General features: G+C 34.6%; 2 protein-coding genes across 2 annotated transcripts in view; both read left to right on the top strand.

Annotated features, from left to right (window-relative positions):
• The window catches only part of MARCHF1 (membrane associated ring-CH-type finger 1), an 841,275-nt gene that overhangs the window by 122,259 nt on the left and 692,863 nt on the right, over window positions 1-26,153 (top strand). The gene's annotated exons all lie outside the window — the stretch shown is intronic.
• The window catches only part of ANP32C (acidic nuclear phosphoprotein 32 family member C), a 37,067-nt gene continuing 36,840 nt past the window's right edge, over window positions 25,927-26,153 (top strand). The window contains 1 exon segment of the mRNA XM_030914093.1: window positions 25,927-26,001. Coding sequence (XP_030769953.1) covers window positions 25,927-26,001 — 75 coding nt within the window.

Genomic DNA, 26,153 nt, shown 5'->3' with positions numbered 1-26,153 from the left:
ATCCTATATATTATAATGATAAAGGTTTAATATTAATTAGGGCCTTACACTATTATTGGAAGAGCTAGGTCAATAGATATTAGAAAAGCAGCTAGACAAGATCAGAAGGGGTCTGCTTTATATCAGAGATCTTAGCCTGACAGTCTAGAGTGTGGGCACAGAACTCAAGCTTATAGGAATTTCTGAAGGGTCTGTAAATCTTATCCAGATGGACAGTGGGAGCTCATAAAGAATTCTGCAAGCCATCACATCTGTCAAACCTGCTATGTCTAATCCTTAAGCCTGCTTTATATAAAGACCTCCTCTTCACTCCTCACTTCCAGCTCTCATGAGTTTCTTTCACAGGCAAACTCAAACCTGGAACAATATGTCTGAAGACTTTGGTTGACACAGTACCCAGACTTAAATAGGAGGGGAGCCATGGTGGAAGTTGGCCATCCAGCACAATTTTCTTGGTCTTTTCTCATAGTTTTGATTCCTTAAAAAAATTAACCACATTAAAATATGTGTTTCATAATCTATATCTAATAATTAAAATATTTAAAGTCTTTTCAAGTTTGAATATGCTACCCATGTTGCGGCTACCCCCATTTTGTGTGTGTGATTTGTGTGTGTGTGTTAGAAGCTCATGACCTTTGAAACCTGATCTTATGAGTTTGCTTTGATGGTGTATTTGTCCAGAGAGGATTTTTTTTTTTTTTTTCTGCCAGGCATTTTGGACTGCTATCAACCTGAGACCACTTTGAATTAAATTCTCAGCCTGCAAATTTGGAAGCCACACAGATTGTGTGAGTTCAGGCTGAAACCTGTTTGAGAGCTGAATTCTGGCTATAAACTCTACAGGGAACATATTCTCTCTCTACTCAGAGCTGAGACCATAGGAAAATTTATTTGCTGGCTCTCTTTGCAGATTTATTTATTTTTGTTTTTAATTTCTAGTACACACGCTCACTGAAGGTATAGTACTTATGTGAGAATCTCAAAATCACTTGTGTTCTTTGTATGACCCTGGCTTTGTTTCCTCCTGCTCTCTTACTTTCAGTGTGACTCAATATGTCTGCTGCTGCTATGGTCATCTTAAATTTCAACTGAGGGTGGATCTTCTTCCAAGCTCACTCACATGGTTCTTAATTAGATTCAGTTTCTCTCAGTTTGTAGGACTGAGGACTTCAGTTCTTCACTTAGGATTGGCTACAGGCAATCATCAATTTCTTGTAACAGGACTTACGCTGGGCCACTGACAACACACCAGTTGGCTTCATTCAAGTGAGAGGACAAGAGAAAGAGAGAGAGGGAGAGAGCACAAGATGAATTTCACAGTATCGTATTACCTAATCTCAGAAGTGGCATCTTGTTACTTTTGTTCTATTCTATTCAATAGAGACAAGTACCTGGGACAGCTCATACTATAGGGAAGAGATTATATAATGGTATAAATACCAAGAGGTAGAGATCATCAAGAGCCATTCTGGTAACAGCCACCATATCTTATTCAGAATATTTCTTGTTCAGGCCTTCAAATGTGCTGTCTTTTCTAGTCTAATTGAAATGACCCTTCCTTCCATACAATTTCTTCTCCTAAATTGTACTCTGGCTCTCTTACCACATACAAATGTTTATGTTAGATATTTGTGTTTGTGTTGATTCTTGGTAGGTTTCTAAACTCTGTGAATATTGGTTTGTGATGTATACATCATTTCAACCCACCCTGTGTAACCACCAAACCGTAGCAGCTTATTCAGTAAGCACATACTCGGCTCTTAATGATTATTGCTTAAATTGATGAATTGAATTAGTATTTTACCTTCTCCGTTGCTTAGCTAAGCAGAAGAATTTGTCATTTCTTTAATTTAGTGACTGGTTCTATTAAAAGTTACCTTTGTCTATATCATTTTGTTATACTAAAACACAAATGTACAAGGTCAAACAACATTCTCAAGATTTTGTTTAAACCACAGCTCTCAGTTTTGTGTATTTATCTCTTGTTTTCATACACACAGTTTCTCCTGAAATGGGCAACAATTACAGGAGTTTTGTTTCCTCTTCTGAACTAAGAAAATAAATATTTAATTCACAAATTTAGAAAAGTGAACCTGAAAAGTCACAGCGCTAGGTGGGTTATGAGGCCCACTGGTACATGTTAGTGATGAATGTGGGTCCTAAGAACTCCGTGGATTAGAATCTCAGAGATCACAGGCAAACATTTAGTTGTTTTAGAATAAGCACATTTGGGTCTGCAATGAGTATTACTATTTTTAGGTTGAAAATGTAATTGGTTACTAATAATAACCATATTGGCTGGCATTATTTCAATCATGTTTACTGTCATTTCCAATGTCATTTCATGTCAGATATCTCTCTTGATTCTTAATAACAGTTTAGACAAGACAGCAAATGCTATTGTCCATGTTTTTTAAAGAAGAATCTGAAGTGAAATGACCTCAAGAGACCTATCAAGACCTGTATCCAGGAAAAGGTAAACCTGAATGGAAATTGTATCCCTTGTAAATGACCTATGTGACATACTGGATAGTGTTCATGATCCATTTAGTGCTCTGTTCTAAAAATGAGACTATATCCATTTATTCACTTGTTCATTTATTTAGTTTTTGTTCAGCCCTTACTGCATATTCCAGACACTATTCTCAGTGTGGCAGGAGTAAACAAACAGGCATGGTTCTTACTTGTGTGTAATTACAGTCTTATAGTGAAAACAAGTGTTAAACAACAAAATCTCCCAATTATTTTAAAATTATAAATTTGATTCGATACTACATGGCCATTAATTGTTCCTAATTTGGTTGGAGGAGGGAGGCAGTTAGGGAAGCCTTCCCTGAGTCAGTGTCATTTAAGCTGAATTATGATAGATGATAAGTAATTTGTCAGGGGAAAAATACTCCAGGAATAAAGAAGGTACAAAGGTCAGGGTCTGGGAAGAGCTTGTCTTGGTACAGGAATTAAAAAATGTCAGAATGGCTGGATCTGAGAAAGAGACAAAGAGTTGTTAAATGAGGCAGCAGGCTTCAGCAGGTGCCGCATTGCTCAGGGCCCTGTAGGTCATACTAAGGATTTGGGATGTTAATGTCAGTGTAAACAATTGAATCATAAGCAGAAAGTAAAAGCATGATTCCATCAAATGTTTATCTCTAAACAGTAATTTTATAAATACAGGTTAAATATATTCAGTATTCCTTTTCAACAAATATTAGGTGCCTACCATTAGCCAGGTACAGCCCTTAGCTACTTTGAATGAAGCATGTATTCCAAACTGGCAGAATTTCTTAAATGAAGAATCTAAAGATTGTACACCATAATCTTGGTATTTTATAAATTTCTTGAAATTATTTTTATTTACACTGCTTTGCAGAATTTTAATTGACTGTGAAATAAACAATGACAATAGTCCTCTATGTTACTATTTTCAAATTTTCCCAATACCTACTAAGACATTACATAATATACAGATTTATTGTCAATAGTCTGTATCAAACTGTGATGACATATTTGAAACTAATATTTCAAATTAAAACAAAATCACAAATTTATACTTTATGTTATGAATTAGATTTACAAAAGGAGCATGATAATATATTCTGTTGTCATTGCATACAAAATAACATATAGAGTATGAATCAATAATTTTTCAAATACAAACCTATTACAATTAGGAATACAGAGAAATCATAATTAGGAATTCTTCTACAATATTAACTGAGTTTAAGAGCAATTCAGAACTCCATAACAATGGTGACACTTGCAAAATGATGGTAGTTTTTTTTTTTTTTTTAAGACGGAGTCTTGCTCTTTTTGCCCAGGCTGGAGTGCAATGGTGTGATTTTGGCTCCTGGATTCAAGTGATTCTCCTTGCCTCAGCCTCCCTAGTAGTTGATATTACAGGTGTCTGCCACCACACCCAGCTAATTTTTGTATTTTTAGTAGAGATGGGGTTTCACCATGTTGGCCAGCCTGGTCCCGAATTCCTGACCTTAGGTATCTTCCAGCATCGGCCTCCCAAAGTAAAGGGATTACAGGCATGAGCCACCACACCCAGCCAGTGGTGGGTCTTGTATCTCAATTTGGGCTTTTACTAACTCCCAATGCCTCAGTTTCCTCATCACTTGAAAAGAATAAATGAGAGATATGTGTTTTTCATATTACCAGGTAGATGATAAGGAGATTTTAATTTTCTTTTTAACTTTTATTTTGAGTTTAGAGGTATTTGTTACATACGTAAACTCGTGTCACAGGGGGGTCACAGGGGGTTATTGTACAGATTATTTCATCACCCAGGTATTAAGCCTAGTACCTAATAATTATCTTTTCTGCTTCTCTTCCTTTTCTCACCCTTCACCTTCAAGTAGACCCTAGTGTCTGTTTTATTCTTTGTGTTCATGAGTTCTCATCATTTAACTCCCGCTTATAAGTGAGAATATGCTGTATTTGGTTTTCTGTTCCTGCATTAGTTTGCTAAGGATAATAGCAGTTTCATCCATATTCCTGCAAAAGACATGATATCATTTTTAATGGCAGCATACTATTCCATGGTATATATGTACCACATTTTCTTTATCCAGTCTGTCATTGATGGGGATTTAGGTTGATCCTATACATTTGCTATTGTGAACAGTGCTGCAATTAACCATTGTATGCATGTGTGTTTATGGTAGAATGATTTATATTCGTCTGGGTATATACCCAGTAGTGGGATTACTGGGTAGAATGGTAGCTCTGCTTTTAGTTCTTTGAGGAATCACTATACTTTGCACAATGGTTGAACTGATTTGCACACCCAATAGTGTGTAAGCATTCCTTTTTCTCCACAACCTCACCAGCATCTGTTGTTTTTTGACTTTTTAATGATAGCCATTCTGATTGGTGTGAAATGGTATCTTATTATGGTTTTGATTGGCACTTCTCTAATGATCAGTGATGTTGAACTTTTTTTCCATGTGTTTGTTGGATGCATGTATGTATTCTTTTGAAAAGTGTCTGTTCATTCCCTTTGCCCAATTTTAATGGGTTGATTGTTTGTCTCTTGTAAATTTCTTTACATTCGAAATGTTTTTATTATTAAGTTGAGCTGCCTCATTCTTAGCCTAGGTTTTCACTTTAAAAAGCATAAGGGTGGACATGGTGGCATGTGCCAGTAATCCCACCTACTGGGGAGACTAATACAGGAGGATTGCTTGAGGCCGGGAGTTGAAGGCTATAATGTGCTATGATCATGACTGTGAACAACCACTGTCCTGCAGCCTGGGCAGAGCAACATAGCAAAACCACATCTGTAAAAAAAGAGAAAATGTAATTTAAATCTTTAAATATATATGTTTATGTGTGTATATGTGTATATATATTGCATATATCAAATATGTTTTATAGTTTCCATTCACAGCAATAATAAAATGTCTTAACCTCCTCCCTCGTGTCCATTGCTATGTGGGTTTTTCTAAATGTGTGTCTTTTTTACCTAATTTTTCACTTAGTGTCTCATAGTGTTCCTAGGTCTCCCTCTTTCTCCCGTCTTTCATTCATACACACACACACGCACACGCACACACACGCACACACATGCACACACACATACACACATGTACCTTGAAAAATAGCTTTTCTTTTTCTTAAAACTGCCCAAAGCTTTCATAAAATTAGCCCTGAGGGACTCTTACGTATCTCATCCATTCTTCTTCCTCCTGTCTTCCCTTCCTGAAGCTGTTTGTAACTTACTCTATTACACTAGGAAGGGGAAGCAAATTTTCGTATTATCTTCTTGTTATATCCTTAGAATTACTGGACCTTTGTGGTTTCCATGGATGAGGGACACAATATTTATTGATTTATTCTAACCTTCAATCACGCATAATATACCCACTTATTCCTCCTTCTTCTGTGATATTGGGAGTGTATAGTTGTCATTGTGACAAACCCTTTGGTGTCAGTATCTAAAGTGGATGGGGAGAAAAGGAGAGCTTTGCCAATCATTGTCTCCAGTGCATTTCCCACTGTCAGCATCAGAGTCTAACGCTGTTTTCATCCACACAGCCTAAGGGAACCGTTTGAGTGACTGACTCCCTCCCTTCACTTCAGCCCATCACTTGAGCATTTCTCTCCCTTACAAAAAGACAAGTGGTACTTCTAATACTTCAGTAATTCTTAATATAATTGAGGACTAGATGTTCCTGTTTTATATCCTATAGGGCTGGCATCCCTAATGCTCAAAGTACAACGAAGTGCAGTGGCAGTCACTGGGTGTTCAGCCATGCTGGGTCCTCAAAATAAAAGGAGATTGGCTTCTCATTCCTATCAGTGACCTCATCTCTACCAGATGTGTAACTGGAAGAACAATGCATTTGCTTAAACATCCAAAGTGAGCCACACTTGTTTGGTGTTGTGGGGAAATGATGGAGAAGCATCCTTGTTTATTAAGGATCCAATTTTGATAGGCTGAGACATATTTTTCCTCCCAAGTCTGCACATAGTCATGCATTAAATATTAATAAGCATCTTCTCTGTATCAGGCTTTGGGGGATATGTTCACCTCTTGGGAGGTGAACATGATAAATAAGATCCTTTCTCTCATGTAGCATTCTCTCCATTCTTTTTTTTTTTTTGAGATAGGGACTAGCTTTGCCACCCAGGCTAGAGTGCAGCGGTGCAAACATGACTCACTGCAGCCTTGACCTCCTGGACTCAAGTGATCCTCCTGCATCAGCCTCCTGAGTAGCTGGGACCACACACATACATCCACAGCATCCAGCTAACTTTTAAAAACTGTTTTGAAGAGAAGAGGTTTTGCCATGTTGCCTCAGCCTCCTGTGGGATTACAGTGTGAGCCAGTGCACCTGGCCACATTTTCTTTCCATTCTTATGGAAGGGAGTAGTCATCAAAACAGTTAATCAATTGAGAATATATTCGGTTTTTATAGGAACCATGAAAAAATAAAATAGAGTGTGTAAAGAAGGCTTGACAGCCAGGAAGCTTTTACAGGGAAGTGACATTTGAACTGAGACCAAATACTTAAAGGAGCCAGTTCTTTGAAGAGTTGATGGTAAAACATTCCAAGTAGTGGGAATGGCAAGGAGAAAGGATTTAAGGTGTAACCCCAGGATGATTAAGGAGGAGCGTGGTACAAGAGGATGTCAGAAACATAGCCAGGAAAGAAATCATTTAGAGCTATGCGTAAGTATTTGGATTTTATTCTTTGGAAAATAAAAGCCCATTGAAGCTTTAAAGCAAGGACCTAAGAGTTAACATAATCTGTGATACCTTAAAATATTTTTTAAAGTACCTTAAAAATTTTGCTGAATGAAGAATTCATTGAAGTGGGTTAGGAATGTATGATTTTGGACAATTGACACAATGCCTGAGGCATAGTTTCTTCATATGGAAATTGGAGACAATGATCATATCTACCTTAGCAGATTATATAATGAATTATTTTCCTAGGGCTCCTGTAATAAAGTACCACAAACTGGGTAACTTAAGCAACAGAAGTTTATTGCCTCACAGTTCTAGAGGTGAGAAGGCCAAGATCAAGAAGCTGGCAGGGCTAGGCTCCCTGAGAAGGTGCTAAGGAAGGAACTGTTCCAGTCCTCTTTCTCTGCTTCCAGTAGTTTGTTGGCTTGTGGCAGCACAGTGTCAATTCTCATATGGCATCCTCCCCGTGTGCCTGTCTCTATGTCCAAATCTCCCTTTTATTTAAGGACACAGTCATACTGAATTAGAACACCCCCATAACATGAAGATTGCATGAAATTATATACATAAATAATTCAACAACATAGCTTCCAAATAGAAAACACTCAGACTATGTCATCTCATCATTATTTCTTTACACCTTTGTATTATTGGAATAGCTCTAGTCTTTTTAAAGGTACAGTTACTCATCTTTGTGTTTTCCACTCCTTTATAGCTAAGGGTAAGATGTTTTTGCAAAATCCAGTACTGCATATTTGAGAAATGCTTTTTATTCATACACATACTGCATATATGGTTACACAACTTGATTTTGTAGGTCTAATGAAGTTGGTCTTTCTATGAGTTCCTATGGCTAAAAATAGTCACAATTGTGTACTCCAGTAAATCATCAGAATGAAGGAAAATAGCTTGAGTGAAATTATCAGTCTGGTTTTTCTGACTTCAGCTGTTTGTCATGCTTGGTTAGTCAAGAGAAACATCTAATGTGAGGCCCCTGGAGGACAGCTGATAAGCAAGCACACCAAGTAGTATGTCTACTGGAAAAAGTGTGCCCGCCAGAGGAGAAAAGAGAGAGTTAATTTACCATTTGCTCAAGTAAGGAATGATCCACATATTCAACAAAATCTAAGTAGTCTTAAAGGACATGTCATTGGCAGATTTATCTTCTAGTCTCCTACTTTGTCTAACACTGCTTCAAAACAAAGCAATTTATTGAACCCAGTGGTCTCATTATTCTGGAGGTTTATAAGGTTAAAAATACCTAGAGCGTTGGGAGCAGCAATAGCACTGAAGTGGGATATTGGTAGTGGTATGTGTGTTTACAGCACCTATGAACACACAGAGACTGAAGCTTGAAGGCTGATGACCCTGAGTTAGGAGAAAAGATAAAACTTTTTATTAGATTTTTTTAATGTCAAGAAGAAAATTATTTATCTCCGCATTTCTTGAATATTACCTTCTTACGACTAGGTCAATGATTCTCACCCCAGCTATATGTTAAAATTACCTGGAGATATATAAAAACTATCAATGTTCTACCCTTCTACAGATTAAATCATCATCACTGAGGGGGGCCCTCCAGCAACCAGGTTTGGGAATCACTTTAGACCAGAATTTTTCTCTGTGCCATTCAGCAATAGCAGTGATAGCTGTTCGATATGCAAACTGTAGAAAGACAACTGCAAATGGTTTAGCTTATCCCCAAACAGCTGAACTATCTTAATCCTCATGGCTACTTTAGAGTGACCAAATCCATGTAGATGTCAGAAGTTGTGTCATACACCTATTTCAAGGGACACATAGAATTTACCTGTATATACCTACCTCAAGGGTCACATCGGTTTGCCATTCCCCTATACAACAGCTTAATAGTATAAACTGCTGAATTGCTGTCTGCCTAATGTTTATTGTGGCTATACTTACTTTTTTCTTTTTTCTTTTTCTTTTCTTTTCTTTTCTTTTTCTTTTTGAGATGGGATCCCACTTTATTGCCCAGACTGAAGTACAGTAGCGTGATCTCAGCTCACCGCAACCTCTGCCTCCCAGGCTCAAGCGATTCTCCTGCCTCAGCCTCCTGAGTAGCTGGGATTATAGGTGCACACCACTACCTCCTGGCTAATTTTTGTATTTTTAGTACGGATGGGGTTTCACCATGTTGACCAGGCTAGTCTTGAACTCCTGACCTTAAAGGATCTACCCACCTCGGCCTCCTAAAGTGCTGGGATTACAGGAGTGAGCCACCGTGCCCAACCCAGTTGTGGCTATACTTCTGAATTAATCATAACAGAATAACCATATTGATGGGTAGGTGATACATAGGGATGGAATGAATTTCACAGGAGTGTGATCTGCCTCTTCAGCATAGAAAATGAGGTTCAGTGAATTCAGTGTAATACAGATTTATCGTTTACTGCTAAATGTTTTACTGAAAAAATACTTGTTTTATCTCTAAATATTATAAACATCATGCCTATAGTAAAACAGGTTCTCAGAAGTTTTTATGTGTTTTTTAAAATGAATTAGCCAATTGATATAAACTATGAACAGACTTTCAGTTACTATAATATATGTTTGATTTATAATCTCATTTTGTTGACACATAAATACTGAATGTGGTTCCCAAAAGTATTTATTTCTATAATTCTGACATGTCATTGTTTTTTATCATTAAAACACACTTTAGACTCTAAAGATAACAATTCCCCAGAATAATCAAACCAGGGCTACTAAAGTGAGCAATGAGAATGATAAAAAATAAATTCAAGTATTCTTCAAATACATATGTATAATCAAAGAGATACACTTTATTTTGATGCCCAAAATGGAAATGTATTATAAAATGTCTGCATAAAATGATCAAAACATGAACCTTGAAGTACATTTCTTTGATATTGTGATCTTTACACATGGCAGAAACTAATTTTAACAATTACATTCACTGGGAAAAGAACTACAAGACCCAAAGGTAAAATGACCTACAATCCCTAAGATAGAAAATAAGAAAGGCTCTGAATGAGGAAGAGGGTGCCACACCCATCATTAAATGTGAAACAGAAACTAGGACACAGATTTTTTTTCTATTGTTTTGTCCTTTGTTGTTGTTGTTATTATTATTATTATACTTTAAGTTCTGGGATACATGTGCAGAATGTGAAGGTTTGTTACATGGGTATACACGTGCCATGGTGGTTTGCGGCACCCATCAACTGGTCATCTACATTAGGTATTTCTCCTAATACTATTTCTCCCCTGTTCCTTCACCCCGCTACAGGCCCTGTGTGTGATGTTCCCCTCCCTGTTTCCATGTGTTCTCATTGTTCAATTCCCATTTATGAGTGAGAACATGCAGTGTTTCGTTTTCTGTTCTCGTATTTGCTGAGAATGATGGTTTCCAGCTTCATCCATGTCCCTGCAAAGGACATGAACTCATCCCTTTCTTATGGCTGCATAGTATTCCATGGTGTATATGTGCCACATTTTCTTTATCCAGTCTATTATTGATGGGCATTTGGGTTGGTTCCAAGTCTTTGCTATTGTGAACAGTGTTGCAATAAACATAAGTGTGCATGTGTCTTTATAACAGAACGACTTATATTCCTCTGGGTATATACCCAGTAATGGGTTCAAGCGATTTTCCTGCCTCAGCCCCCAGAGTAGCTGGGACTACAGGCACCTGCCACCATGCCCCACTAATATTTTGTATTTTTAGTAGAGATAGGGTTTTGCCATATTGGCCAAGCTGGTCATGAACTTCTGACCTCAAGTGATGCCCCCACCTTGGCGTCCCAATGTGCTTGGATTACAGGCGTCAGCTGCCATGCCTGGCCACACAATTGATTTTATTATGGTTTTTATTTCTATGTTTTATTAAACACTAAAAAATATACATGATATATATCGTATGTCATATATATTTTTCAAATATATATATATTTTATCACTAACCCATGGTTTTTCGAAGAAATTTATCTTACAGCTAGTTAATAGATCAGAATGTAATTTAGCCTAATTAAATACAAAACAAATGTGTTAGAAAAAAAGGATGAAACAAAACTGACAATTTATCATATTACCTAACCTATTATTTTTTATATGGTTTGGCCTCCAATATATCTCTAAGGTTTTGGAGTCACACTAAAAAGAAAAATCTAACTTACAAAATGTATTGTATTCATAAGAGAAACAAGAAAAATTATCCAATTATTTTTAAAAATTTAAGATAAAATTAAAGGTAAAACAGATACATAGATGAGCCTAGGTGTAGAGATGTTTGTGTTTACATTCTGAACAGGCACCCTTTTGCTGCTGCATCACATTTTAAAGTTGTACTGAGTAACTGCATTTTAATTTTAAGAATTAACTAACCATCAATTTTAATGTTTCCAATTTTATATATATTATGTGATGAACAGTTTATAGCTTTTCTTTCTTTTTGAGTTCTTCACAAGGATAAATTCCATGGGTATGGAAAGATTTGGTTCTTGAAATGTATCATCAAATTACTGTCTATAGAATTGTGACAATTACACTACTATAATTTGTTCATGAGTATAACAGCTTCCCCACAGCCTCACCATCTTAGAGTATTACTTCCTTTTTAAATAAAGTACTCTTGGAAATAGAATTAATCAGTGATATGGTATTACATTTAAAAAATGACCAAAATACACACCAAATTGACTACCAATTTATGTTCCTGGCTCTAAATATATGCTTTTGGGCATAGCTACTGAAGCCTCCTTTTGATTTATTTTATAGTAGTTGGTCTAGTCATGTTTTCAACTTATTCTTGTACACATTCTTAAGCTGTTCATAGAAACTAAACTGTCAAAATTATTTTCATAATATTTTTCTTGATATTCTCCCGTGATGCTTAAAAGTTTTCTGTCTGTATTCATGTCTCCTTTTCATTGATAATACTTTGCTTATTTTTCCCCTCTTTTTTTTTAAGAAAAATATTTTTGTCTATTCAATTAATTCTTTGGAAAAAGCCAATGCTTTTTATTTTATTAGTCAGTTCACTATCTTCATTATAATCTTTCTTTTTCTTTTTTCTTTTTTCTTTATTTTTAGCTTCTTGTGCTACAAGTTAGTTCACATTTTTAGTTTTTTTGTTTTCACCCAAATACATTCAGGGCTATAAATTTTATTTTGAGCACCACTTTGGAGATTTCCTGAGGTTTGGAAAATAATGATATAATTTTTGTTCAGTTCTAAGTAGTTCGCAGTTCTCTTTTATTTAACGTCTAATATATAAAAATTTCAGATACTTAGATTTTTGACTTGTTTTCTAACTTTATTGTATTGTGATCAGTGCTTAGTGACTTTTATGATACAATTTAAACATATTTTTCTTTTATTTTTATTTTTTATTTTTGTAGAGAGAGGGTATCACTATATTGGCTCAGCTGGTCACCAATTTCTAGCCTCATGCAGTCCTCCCACCTCGACCTCCCAAAGCTCTAGGGGGACAGGGATGAGCCACCATGCCAGGCTAACATTTTTTGTTTTTTTTGTGAATGCCTTTGTGATCTACTAGGTGGTCAGGTTTTATAAATATTCCTTCAGTAGGGGAACATCACACACTGGGGCCTATCATGGGGAGGGGGGAGGGGGGAGAGATTGCATTGGGGAGTTATACATGATATAAATGATGAATTGATGGGTGCTGACGAGTTGATGGGTGCAGCACACCAACATGGCACAAATATACATATGTAACAAACCTGCACGTTATGCACATGTACCCTAGAACTTAAAGTATAATAAAAAAAAAAAAAAAGAAAAAAAGTATGCTTAGAGATTTTTAAATAAAAAAAAAATATTCCTTCAGTGTTTGATTAGAAGATTTATTCTTTATTTGAGTCAAAGCAATTAAGTTTCTTAATTATGTCATTCATAACCTCAATACATTTCTTATTTTTTAGGTGTTTGGTCTATTAATTTCTTAGGGTTATCTTAAAGTGTCAAATATGATTTATAATTTGTAGGCTTTTTCTTGAAGTTATATCAGTTTTTCTTTATATATTTTAAGGCTGTTCTACAAGGTACATAAAGACTCCCAATTGTTATGTCATTTGACTTTTTTTGTCCATTTGAAAACTTTCTCTTTTTTATTTTAAAAATTCAACAACTATTATATTTTGTCTGGTACTACTTTTTCCATTTTTTTTTTTTTTGTTCTTTTCAACATTACTGTGCCACTTGATTTTAGGTGGATCTGTTGTAAAGTGTAAGTTGGATCTTGTTATCTCTGATATTCTCCATCTTTTAAATTGGTAAGTATATCCCATTTTCATGCATGGTGTTGTTGAAGAATTTGGACCTATTCTTACCATATTACTTTTTTCTTTTCTACTTTTTTTTAATTCATTCATTGATTTTTATTTTTCATCTTTCTTGCTTTTTCATTGATCATTGTATTTTGCCCTTCACTGGTTTGGCAGTTATAATTTGTGTTATTTTAGGGGCAATTCTTTACTTTTTGTTTCTGTTTTTTATTTTTTAAACTTCATAGATTGAAATAATTATAGACTCATGTAAGCTGCAATATGAGAACAGAGATATTTATGTATCTATCATCCCGCTTTCCCTGATGGCAACATTTACATAACTACATCACATTATCAAAAATCTTCAAATTGGTATTATATAGAATTAGATAGGCTACAGTTTCACCCGTTTTGGCATGACTCATTTACATATGTGTATGTGTATAGTTCTATAACATTCATGGCTGGGCGTGGGGGTTCACGCCTGTAATCCCACCACTTTGGGAGGCTGAGGTGAGTGGATAACCTGAGGTCAGAAGTTTAAGATTGTAATGGTTAATACTGAGTGTCAGCTTGATTGAATTTAGGAATACAAAGTATTAATCCTCGGTATGTCTGTGTGGACATTGCCAAAAGAGACTGACATTTGAGTCAGTGGGCTGGAGAAGGCAAATCCACCCTTAATCTGGCGGGCACAACCTAATCAGCTTCCAGCAAATATAAAGCAGGCAGAAAAACATGAAAGGGAGAGATGGGCCTACTGGCTTCCCAGGCTCCATCTTTCTGCCATGCTGGATGCTCCCTGCCCTTGAACATCGGACTCCAAGTTCTTTAGTTTTGTGATTCGGACCAGCTCTCCTTGCTCCTCAGTGTGCAGACGGTCTATTGTAGGACCTTGTAGTCGTATAAGTTAATACTTAATAAACTCCCCTTTATAGATATATGTTTAGTTAATACTTAATAAACTTCATATATATGGGAGTTTGTTAAATATTAACTACATATGTATACACATATATATACACACTATATGTGTTTGTGTATGTATATAGTTAATAAACTTCCATATATAATATATATATATAAACTCCCTTTATACATATATATAAAGTTAACACTTAATAAACTCCTATATATAATTATTAACCTTATATATAGCTACATATATATAGGAATTTATTAAGTATTAACTATATATATAAAGGGGAGTTTATATATATAATATCCTATATATATATATGATACATACATCCTATTCTGTCCCTCTAAGAGAAACCTGACTAATACAGAGACCAACCTGGCCAACACAGAGAAATTCCATCTCTACTAAAAATACAAAAATTAGCCAGGCACGGTGGCACACACCTATAACCCCAGCTACTCAGAGCCGAGATCATGCCATTGCACTCTAACCTGGGCAACAGAATGAGATTCTCTCAAAAAAAATTCATAACAAATATAAATTTGTATGATCAACACAGCAGTCAAGATACAGAACTGCTCTGTCCACAAAGGAACTCATTCATACAACCTCTTTTTGGTAGCACCACCTTCCATACCTTGCAAGACAACTACTAATCTGATTTCTATCTCTATAGTAATGTGACTACTAAAATGTTATATAGATAGAATCATGCAGTATGCAAGCTTTTGAGATTGCTTTTGTTCCACTTGGCATCTAAACTTTTTGTGTTCTGTAATTTGTTTCATTTTAATGCTGAGTAGTATTTAATTATATGGATGTGTCAGATTTTCTTTATCCATTTATTCCTTGAAAGACATTTGGGTTGTTTCCAGTTTCAGGCTATTAGAAATAAACCAGTTATAAACATTTGTGTACACATTTTCATATGAATGTAACTTTTCATGTCTCTAGAATCAAAGCCCACATATATGCTTAACATTTTAACACAAAATTAAATAAACAAGTATAAGAAGACATAGATATATACACAAAGCTTAGCTTCAATCAATATTTATTTTTTCCTCAAACAAATCAATAAACTGAGTATACTAAACAGACTCTATTTTTGCTGTAATCCACTGCTACCCTCCTATTGTCTGTTATTTTAGTTGTGACTTGTTATTAAAAGCATTTTAAAATCATTACTTATTTAAATGTTACAATAGATTTTATGCATTCATTGAGCTTACTTCATTTTACAGCTTATTTCCTTCTGAAGTTTTTCTTCTCAGTGGAATACAGTTTTACTTCAAAAAGGTTGAGTAGTCCACTTTCTAAGTCCTCAAATGTCTGAAAATGCCTTTATTGAGCTCATCTCTTTTGAGTGGAAGTTGAACTATTTCAAGATTTCTCGATTTAAATTCTTCTCCCACAGTATTTTCAAGATATTTTTACAATCATTTTTCTATTTCATTGTGCAAATCACAAGACTGAAGTATTGTATTTCCTTCATTTTGGGGTAGTCTATAATTTCTATTTGAATGTTTTTGGGTGTTTCTTCATGTCTATTATTTTCAAGTTTTATTTTTAATTTATTGTTATACCCCTGTTGTTTTATTTTAATCTTTTTCTTGATACACTGGGCTTTTTCAGCTGGAGAATTTGGCCATCCTCTCTTCACCCACTCCTGGCTTTGGAAAATTCTCAGACATTATTTCTTCAAATATAGATTAATTTATATTATCGCTGACATTATCTCTTTTGTCCACTCTAGGACTGCTAAGAAACAGATCTTAGAACTTCCAAATCTATATTCCTCATCACTCTCCACTGCCACTTTTTGAGTTTGTCTGATAATATTTACATTTTTATTTATAATCATGTTTATTACTATTAGATTTTTGTTATATTACCATTTACATTTATTTCAGATTGATAACATTTTCCTCCTTTCTCTGAGGATATTAATTTGTTAAAGTAAATAATTGATTGATTGATTCATCTTACCATGTCTAAGGATTTTACTATGTAAAATTCATTGATTCTTTTTGATGGTATTAGTGTTTCTCAGCTTTGGCTTCCCAAATGGCTTTGTTTTGAGGCTGAACTCCCTGAGCTGTGGCTGCTTTTTGTTACTGATGAGGATGCTGAGCATGAGGCACAGCTGTGGGGATGGAGGAGCTTTAGAAGGAGGCTATATTGGGAAACAGCTTCCAGGGCTTCCTGCCTTGTGTGAAGCTTTCTGTGTCTTCTCCCATTCCTCTAGTGATTTCTCTCTTTCCATTTTTTTTTTTTGGTGGTGGAGAGAGACATATAGTTATACATTTTTAAAAATATCTGCTCTACCTATTCTTTGATGCAGGAGGGGAAGATTTGAGCACATGCCTCATTTTTTAAATAAGCCAAATATTTAGATATATTCACAGTAACACTGGCTTAAGCCATACTTGGCAATATAGTAAACTCTCCTTTTAATTGTATGGCTCAAGGTATAGAGGCTAATCATCTCTTTTAGGATTTTTTTAGTACTCATATGTAGGCAGATTTTTAAAAATTCTAATGCATTTTAGTTTAGTAATATTATTTCTGAAAGTAATTTGAGAGTTTTTCTCCCTTAGCCTTTATTTTGTGATGATTTATCTAAGATGAAAATTATTTTCTTAAATAATCAAATAAAAATTATTTTAAAAATCTATTGGTGCTATGTGCTCTTTTTGTATACAATTACTTATTTTTTACACTTTTCCTTTAATCTTTCTTAAATTTGAATCGTCAGTTTATTATGGTGTTAATTTTGAAATGTATCTTTTTTGTTTCTAGTTTTATTTTCACCCATCGAGATTTTAGTTATTAGCATGCAGCTACGATGTGATGTGTTCTCTCTGTTGGAGATTCTGCTGGAAGGGTTAATAAGGCAATGAAGAAATCATTCCCCTTAAGCCAGGCCTTGAATTTTCAAAATCACTGTGAATTATAAAGGAGGCAGCAATAAAAAGTTTTGTTTTATCAATACATGAAGTAATTTGCCTTTACCATCATCCTAGTACCTAGAGTGCAAAACCACATTCGTTTACATACTTTGTAAAAACAAAATTTGAAGTATTAAAGGGATCATTGTTTCCATGTGAATTTCTGTTTGGCCTGAGGCTAAAATTTAGCATCTGTGGGGCTATACAGGATTTTACTAGAAGTGCCAAAGAAGAAAGGCTGCCATGGCAAACGTTATATTTCATTACACACAAGCATTATCAAATGTTCTCAACCTCATAGCTTACTTACCATCTCATGAAATAAAAGTAAAACATTGTGACTTTGAATCTGCTCAGTATAATTATATGTTCTGTGTATGAAATGGTATTATGCCTTTGAACAATAGAAAAAGTGACTTTTTATGCCATGTTAAGGAAAGAGCAAATTCAAAGAGGTTTTGTTAGGGAAATATATTTCAGAAATGAATAACTCAGAGGAAAGAACATAACGTTTATACCAAATATTTAATCTTACATAATGGCTAGCACATTGGTGATGATTATGTATGTTAAATCATTATGCTAATAATAATCATTCATAGTAATATGTTTCTTTATTATTGTTGTGGGTCTATTAAATGTCAGGAAGAAAGGACATTACTCAAGTATTTTCAATACTGCCTGACCCAAATGAAAACCGAAACCAAAATCAAAAACCAAACAGAAGTAGGGAGGAATTTAGTCCAATTTGAAAAGTAGCAACAAGAGCATACATTCAGATATTTCAGGTTGATAGATTTGAATGGTTTGATGGAGTCTTCCTCTTCTTGATTTCCATTTTCCGTTATATTTGTATCCTTTTCTCGTTCTAGGCAATGTTGTTAAAATAACTTATCATCTTATTTTTATAGCTTCTAGTAATTTAAGAAAATTTAAATTGCTTTAGTTGTAACAGATCCAAACTCCAATTTATCATGTTTTATGAGATTTATGATCAATTATCAATTATTTATTTAATTAACCTGGGATGAGAAATAATTCCCCAAAATATAATTAAAATGCCACATCATTTATTAATATAATATATGTGATGTTAACTTTATTAATTAAGAAATATTGAAGTGGAAAATTAAAATATTTTTAATTTTCCCCTAGTTATATCTCCCAGTTTACACAATAAGATCAAAATAGTACTGAAAGTATTTGGCCTATACCATGCAATTTCAAGGTTTATATTTCACAGTGTCCACATTCAGAGCATCTTCTATGTTGGCTTTGTGGGGGAACATTCTAAAATCTGGTGACAAATGAAAATCCTTGAGATGTAACAGTTAATTTGAATATCTACACAGAAAAAGTGTTGCCTTCTATTTTCTTTGACCATCTCTCCTGCCTCTTTGTTTTAATGCCACATTCTCTCCATTGATATTCTGAAACATAATGACTTTAACCATGCACATAACTCGCCCCAAATCTGTCTTGGATCTGCTCTGTTTCTGGAGCTCCAATCAGTGCTACATGTCGTCACCCAGGTTTTCCACCTCTTCCACTAACTTAGCATGATACAAACTGAACTGATTGTCTTCTGTAGACCTGCTACTATCTGTGATCTTGGACAGATAACTTCAACTACCTCAGTGCCACCATCTGGCATCTGGCATGAGGTTAAATAGGATAAAACCAGCAATATGCATAGAAATGTGTATGGAGATGCTCAATAATTGTTTGCTCTTCCAACTCTTCTGTCCCTGAATTCCTCTCTCATATTTGCATTTTCCATTTCTGTCAAGGGAAGCTCTATCTAATCATCAAATAATCATTTTTCAGTTTGTTCTTTTCCTTGCTTCCCACATCAAATGTACGAACTCTCTTAAGACTTTTTTCTTTCTTTCTTTTTTAATCCTAACCATCTGTGTTCTAGGTTAGAATCTAATTGCATGGGTCATGTTTTTTAGCTGGCTTTTATTGTTCTCCCTGACCCCTGGCACTTTTTTTCTTAATTCAGTCTTATACATTGCTTGGAAAAAACTTCTTGAAATGTAGTCCTATTGTGTCCTTCCTCTACTAATAAATTTTCAAGGGATTCCCCAATATCTACAAAATAAAATTCACCTTACAATGTTTTAGATTTAGGACCCTTAGTAATGGGGAATCTAGGCATCTCTCTTTTTCTTTCTTGCCGACTCTTTGGAAACCTCCCCTGCTCCCTACATTGAACTGCTTTGCTTTGATTGCACATATACATCACGTATTTTCATTTCTCAGTCTTTATTTATGCTCCTCTCTGCCTCAGGGCCTCAGAATGTCTTTCCCATTCCCATACATCAAAAATCAAACCTATATTTTAAAGGTGCAGCTCAGAGCCTTCCTTTCTTCCAGTGACTTCAAGTCATTTCAAGTGATCCAATCACTTCTTCACCTAACTTTCCACTTTACTTGTATGTTTCACTACCTTCTGCCTTAATTACATGTCTTCTTGCTCTGTTAATCTTTAAGAGCCTTGATGGCAGAATCTTTATCTTCTTCATGTTGGTATCTACCCAGGGATTGTAAATAAATAGTTTCAGTTAGAACTTTATAACTATTTGCTGAATAAATAAATAGATATAAATGAAATGCCAGAAACACTTGGGGAAAAGTTTTGGTAAGCAGAAATTCTAACAACACTTGGTAAATATAAAGCATCTCTTTAGAGGTTCATGTTTGGTTTATTTACATATTCCAGTGAATGAATTATGAAATTTTAAATTTCCTGGCCCTTACGTGAAGCAGTATATTGTTTTTGTGATCTTTTCTGTCTTGAATCCTTCTGATTATATGAAGAAATAAAGAAATGAGAAATAATTAAGGATGAGATGTTGCCACTAATATTTTCCTTTCTTGTTTTTTACAATTGTTTTCCTAATTTTACGTGGTCAGTGCTAAACATTGAACAACTTATCCCTAGAACACAATGGAAAATATATATCTGAACTTCTTTAAAGCATTATTCATTTATTCTCATCCTGTTTACATTCCTCTGAATATATAAAAGAATTCTTGTGGATATGAAAATTTAGGTTGTTTCAGAGGCTGCTTGAGAATATGTTGAAACCTTTGATAACATGGAGGAAAACTGAGAGGTACAAAAATAAATTTCTAAGAGAATCATTATAATCCTTTTTTCTCCAAGAATCACTGTCACCATCCCCATTGTAATAATCTTGTAGCCATTACTAGGCAGATATCTAAAAGGCTTTAACAATGGGACATTTACTCTCACAATGCACCTTGGGATTGGTGCATATATTTTGATTTTTTAATTAAATTCAGCTGCTAAGAGACTTACCCAAAGTCACAAATTAATTACAGAGTTACGGAAAGAACTCATGAACCCACATGACTAGCTCTAGTATATTAGTCACTAAATAACTTTATTGTTGTGTCAGTGTTTAATTAAAAAGTTGTATGTTGCCATTTGATACTTGGTGCAGTACTTCAGGTATAGTATAGGTCCTGATTTTCTCTAGGTTCTGACTTTTGTGTGGTTGTAGGAAAATAACTTCAATTTTATAATCTTCAAGAATGTGATATTGTTCCCCAATGGCTTCCCATATTTACTAAATGTAGAGTATTATGAGACAATGTGGTAGATTGTATTTTCCAATATGACTGTAACAACATCTCACATTCTCAAGCTCTTAAGCAATGCAACTTGACCAATTCCTCGTCAGAAAGGGAAGCCTAATTCTGCTCCCCTGAAATTTAGACTGGCAGATGATAGATGCAAACATCTCCTTTCCCACGCTAGATGGAATGCTCTAGGATGAAGTTTATCTGGCTATGCAGAAGACAGTTGCATAAGATCTCAGTTACATTTAGCCATGATCAGTTTGAAAAAAAACAGTGACAATATCTCTGCTGCCATACTTCATTCCTCTTGTCCTTCTTTCCTGTTGCCTGGGATTGCATTTCTTTATATAATAGCATATGTGTCTGTTCTGCTTTCTGGGAAGTCCATTATAATATACACAGAAAGGATAAATTTCTTGATTTTAGGCCTCTTGACAAAACCACAAAGACTTATCATTGTATACTGGGAAGGGAAATTGAACTATTGTCAAAAAAATTAAAATATTAGTCAATCTAGAAACTCAGGACAACAATGTGTGCTGAGTGATTGCTAGGCCAAAGTAGCAAAACAGCAGTGGTGTTGCAGCAAATAACTAGCTTAATTATTGCAAGGCAGCTGAGTGGAAGGACTGGAGGTATTTCTCAAATCTACTTCCTCAAGAGTTCTGAGGCTAGGGTTTGTAAAAATAATCTCAGGGTCCTAGGGAATGGATACTGCTGATTGGTTGGGGATGAAATTATAGGACTGTCCAAATGGTCTTTGCAGGCTGAGTCAGTTTCTGGGTGAGGGGGTCACAGGACCAATTGAGTCAGTTCCTTCATACGATTCATGGATCCCAGTGAGGTCAGATAAGGTTGCCTTAATGCAAAAGTCTAAAAAAAATCTCTGAAAGACCAATCTTAGGTTTTGCAAAAGCGATCTTATCTATAGGAGTAATTGGGAAAAAGTCCCCAGTCTTGTGACCTCCGATTAAATGAGTCCTGAGCAGTAAGCAAGCTAGGGAAGAATGGCTGGTTATTGCCTAAATATGCATAGGCCTTAGCAGAATCCAGCCCTCTCTCATAATTCTAACCCTGTGGGTTTTATTAGTTTTACAATTGTGGTTTCAGTCCTTGAACAAGGAATGGAGGTAATTTCTCCCAACAAATAATGGAATGATAGCTACTGACATCCTTGCTTTAAGTTTGAACTGTAAACTAAATTTCTCCCATAGTCAGTTTGACCCATACTCAGGAATGAGCTAAGGCAGTTAGCTTGTGAGGTTAGAAGCAAGATAGAGTCAGTTATGTCTGAATTCTCTCACTGTTACAATTTTTGCAAAGGCGGTTTCAGTTGGTGGGACCTAAGATAAGAATGCCTGAGGACCACTCACTTTCAAAAGACTTAAGGGACAAGCAGAGGAAGAAGAGACCGCTCTTATGGTAAAGGATTAGTTGGAATGGTGGGAGACACCCAGGTGGGACTAACAATCTGGGAGCAGAGGTCCAATGACGCAGACATACAGCAAGATGAGGAATGAGGAGTCTCCATTGGAATTGGTCCTGGAAACTTATCCAGACACCAATATACATTACAGAAAGCAATCTCTAAAAGATGGCTAAGGTTATTTCAAAGTAAAGCCAAATAAAACGTAATCAAGCCACTCCCACATGCTGGTACTTTGTGATCACCTCTAATGGATTGTTTGTTACTAATAGGCTAATAGAAAAATTCTAGAATTTGTGAACTGAAAGTGAACTTGAAGAGGCTTATTGACAAAACAAGAGTAAAGGAATATTCCAGTCTCATGGCTCATTAGAACTGGAATCCAGGTCTCCTGGTTCTTGTTTACATGTCCCTTGAGGTCATACAGATCTTGAGATGAACAAGTCTATTTCATTTGTCCTGTAAGTCCAGTTTATGTCAATGCTTAGCACCTAGAAAATGTGTAATGACTGTTTATTGAATTAATAAATAGCTGTGACCACACTGTGAATATTTAAGGCAAGATGCTCTCTTGCTCTGCTTAAACATGTACTTATCAATGCAAGAAATAGAAGAACATATTTTCTATAACATAATCATAGTATTACATTAAGAATGGTTTCTTGCTGTCAGAAAGATTTTCATAAGTATAAAATCAACACTATGTTCTGTAAAATTGCTGAGGAAGTCAAAGAAATGAAAAAAAGAATATGACATATACATATCCTTTTTTAAAAATTATTTTTGAAGATTCAAGTTTTTGAGAGATGACGAAGTTTAACATCAATGCTTACTTAAGGGTGTCATGGTTTAGTTACTGGAAATGTTGATGGGCCCGTCACTTAGGTGGGGTCGGTAAGCAAAGCTCCTAAGTACGAGACGTTTTCAAATTTTGTCAAAACACTTACTCGTGCTCAAGGTATGTTTGAATTACTCATATTGTAGGGCTCCCTGACAAAGCAATCTGAATACTGTATAATCCAGCAAGAAAATCAAAGTTGTCAAGGACTGTGTGACTATAATAATGTCAAACCACATGATTAGGAAGATCTCTAGGGATACTAAAGTTTTAAAAAATTATCAAATACTAAAATTCTCTTAATAAAAATTATCTATAGGTAAAGTATTTAAAAAATTTTAAAACTATAATGGTAGTTCAAATGTCTGCCATACAGGTAGGAACTATCAAATAAGTAAACTTAGACCTTTATCCAACAATAATGGATGCTCCAGAGTTCTTGTAAAGTGAATATACTATACTTTGATAATGACACATCTATTTTGTCCCTCACTTAGAGATTATTCACTTTTCTTTGATACACAATTTAAATAGGACCTAAGGCCACCAATTATGAAGGATGCTGGAAAACTTTATATATATATACACGTGTATATATACACATATGTGTATATAAACACATACATATACGTATATATACACGTGTATATATACGTATGTGTGTGTGTGTGTATATATATATGAAGTGATTAAATAATAGATGAATTGTAACATATCAAGAAGCTGAGAAGAATGAAATACCCCTATAATCACCTGAAAAATAATGGTGGTCCATAGGCATTCACGATACAGGTGAAAAGCCCAAAGAAACTGTGAACCTTGAGATCCTAACTCTAAGTAAAACAGAATATAAGATTTCCTTATCAGGGTCTCCAAATATCCAAACAAAGTCAAGTATATTATTTCTATTCATAAGACCTTATAGAAATACATAAGACATTTTAAAAATAGTTTCATCCAAAATGACCTGATTAAAAAGAGAGTTTTAATATTCATAGAAAATCTATTTAACCAGAAAAATAAGTAGCAAAATTGACAAGAATTTGGTTAATTAGGGTTTTATTTCATATATTTATAAATACATATTATTCATTAAACATAATTTCTTCTATTGTAGGAAACTCAGTAACTTTTCTGGATTCAATGTTAATATAGCTACTATAAAAATATCTTAACCATAATTTGTTAAAAACATTAAATGGAATAATGGACTTTTTTATCTCTTTTTAGATAATATTTAACTTAAAATCTACCCTCCAAGGAAGGTTAAAGGCATAAACAAATATAAATTTACTACATTAGTGATTAAAATATAAGGCCTTCAAGGGATGTACAGTTATGGAGGACTCAGTTCTTTCCTTGTAAAGTCATGCAAATTGAATTTTGCAGAATATTTGGTATGCAAAATCTGGAAAATGTCGGTATGAATAAGCCCAGTCAATTGTTGATTCAACTTTCTAATGGATTTACTATTGTTTTTTCTCTGTGGATTCTCTTTGTCTATCTATTCTAATATTTACTTCATCGCTATGATAGAGACGAATAGGTTCCCAAGTGCCCAGGGTTTCTAAGTTTGCTTTTGAACTAAACTGACAGTTATGCACTCAGTGGAAATAACCATCAAGAAAAGGTAATGAAAGCTCTTGTCTAAAAAGTGGGAAATTACCAGTGTTTACATAATTTAAAATACATTTCTTCTATATGGATTTCTACTTAAAGCTCATAATGGAGTATTTCCTTTTAGTGGTTTTCCAGAATCATTGAATTATATTAGATTAATTGTTTTAAATTTTAAAGTAGAAATAACATCCTCCCATATATAGATAAATCAATAATTTTTAAATTTCTTGAATATTCATTAAAATATGTCAGATGAATCAGTCGTTCTTTCCCAAGTTTTTTTTTTTAGCAATTTGTTAATACAGATACTAGGTTGTATCCAGTCTGTTTAAGAATGCATATTCTTAATTTCCTCATTTTAATGATGATAAAAACTTCATGCCTGAAATTTATGTTTTCATTTCAACTTTAAAACCTCCCTCTAGGTCAAACACAAAGAACTACGCTGCATTTTGGAGGGATAGTTTAAGTTCAGAAAGAGCACTTTCTGAGCAGCATTAATATTTAAAAAGAAAATGAATTCAATAGAATAAAAAACAATATCAGAGTGTTTTGCAATCAATAAAAATTATTTTGTAAATTTTATTTCTGATATGTTCATATTTCTGTCTGTGTGTGTATATGTGCATGTACTAAGTCACAATATAAAATGTATTTCTTATTGTGGGTTGTGGTCCAAGTGTTTGAATGTTCTCGGTCTTTTAAAAATTCCTACACATAATAGGTAAGTGAGAAAGGGTAGTGTTAGCAGAGAGAAAGAAGCAGCAGCATAGAGCAATGTCAAACAAAGAAGAAAAGCATGATACACAGAATGGGCAAAAATATCAAACAAAATAGCAGTAAGTGCTTCATGTTTAACTGAGATCTTAGACAAAGCCATCAGACTTGACAGAAAAAAGGTTTCTGGTGTTAGTGAAGCATGCAATTGTACTTGGTTGTCGTATGTAACAGCCAGTTTTTTTAAAGAATTGGGACTGATAGGGAAATAATTATGTCATCAGGTGTAAGTGATTTATTCAAAGATTTCCAAATAAAACAGAAAGAAAATGAATATTTAAAGACATGGCATGATCAAGGAAAAGTGTGCAAAATGGTAGAAAATTGGGCTTATTTGAAAGAGGTGGTTGGATTTGAAAATCTGAAGAACCAAATGATAGATATAAAGGTAGAGTAGAGTCCTGTGTTGCTGAAAGCAAAGGTGGATTTTACTGTTGTGCAGTTATCAGAGATAGACAATGAGCAGAGAAGTGGAAGAAGGCTCAAATCAGAGGAAGCATTGTTAGAAATATATAAATTTCACAGTTTTTAGGGGTCAGG

The sequence above is a fragment of the Rhinopithecus roxellana genome, chromosome 2 (assembly GCF_007565055.1).
Source record: "Rhinopithecus roxellana isolate Shanxi Qingling chromosome 2, ASM756505v1, whole genome shotgun sequence".
Lineage (NCBI taxonomy): Eukaryota > Metazoa > Chordata > Mammalia > Primates > Cercopithecidae > Rhinopithecus > Rhinopithecus roxellana.
Note: the sequence above shows the minus strand (reverse complement) of the source record. Positions and strands in the feature narration are given on the sequence as shown.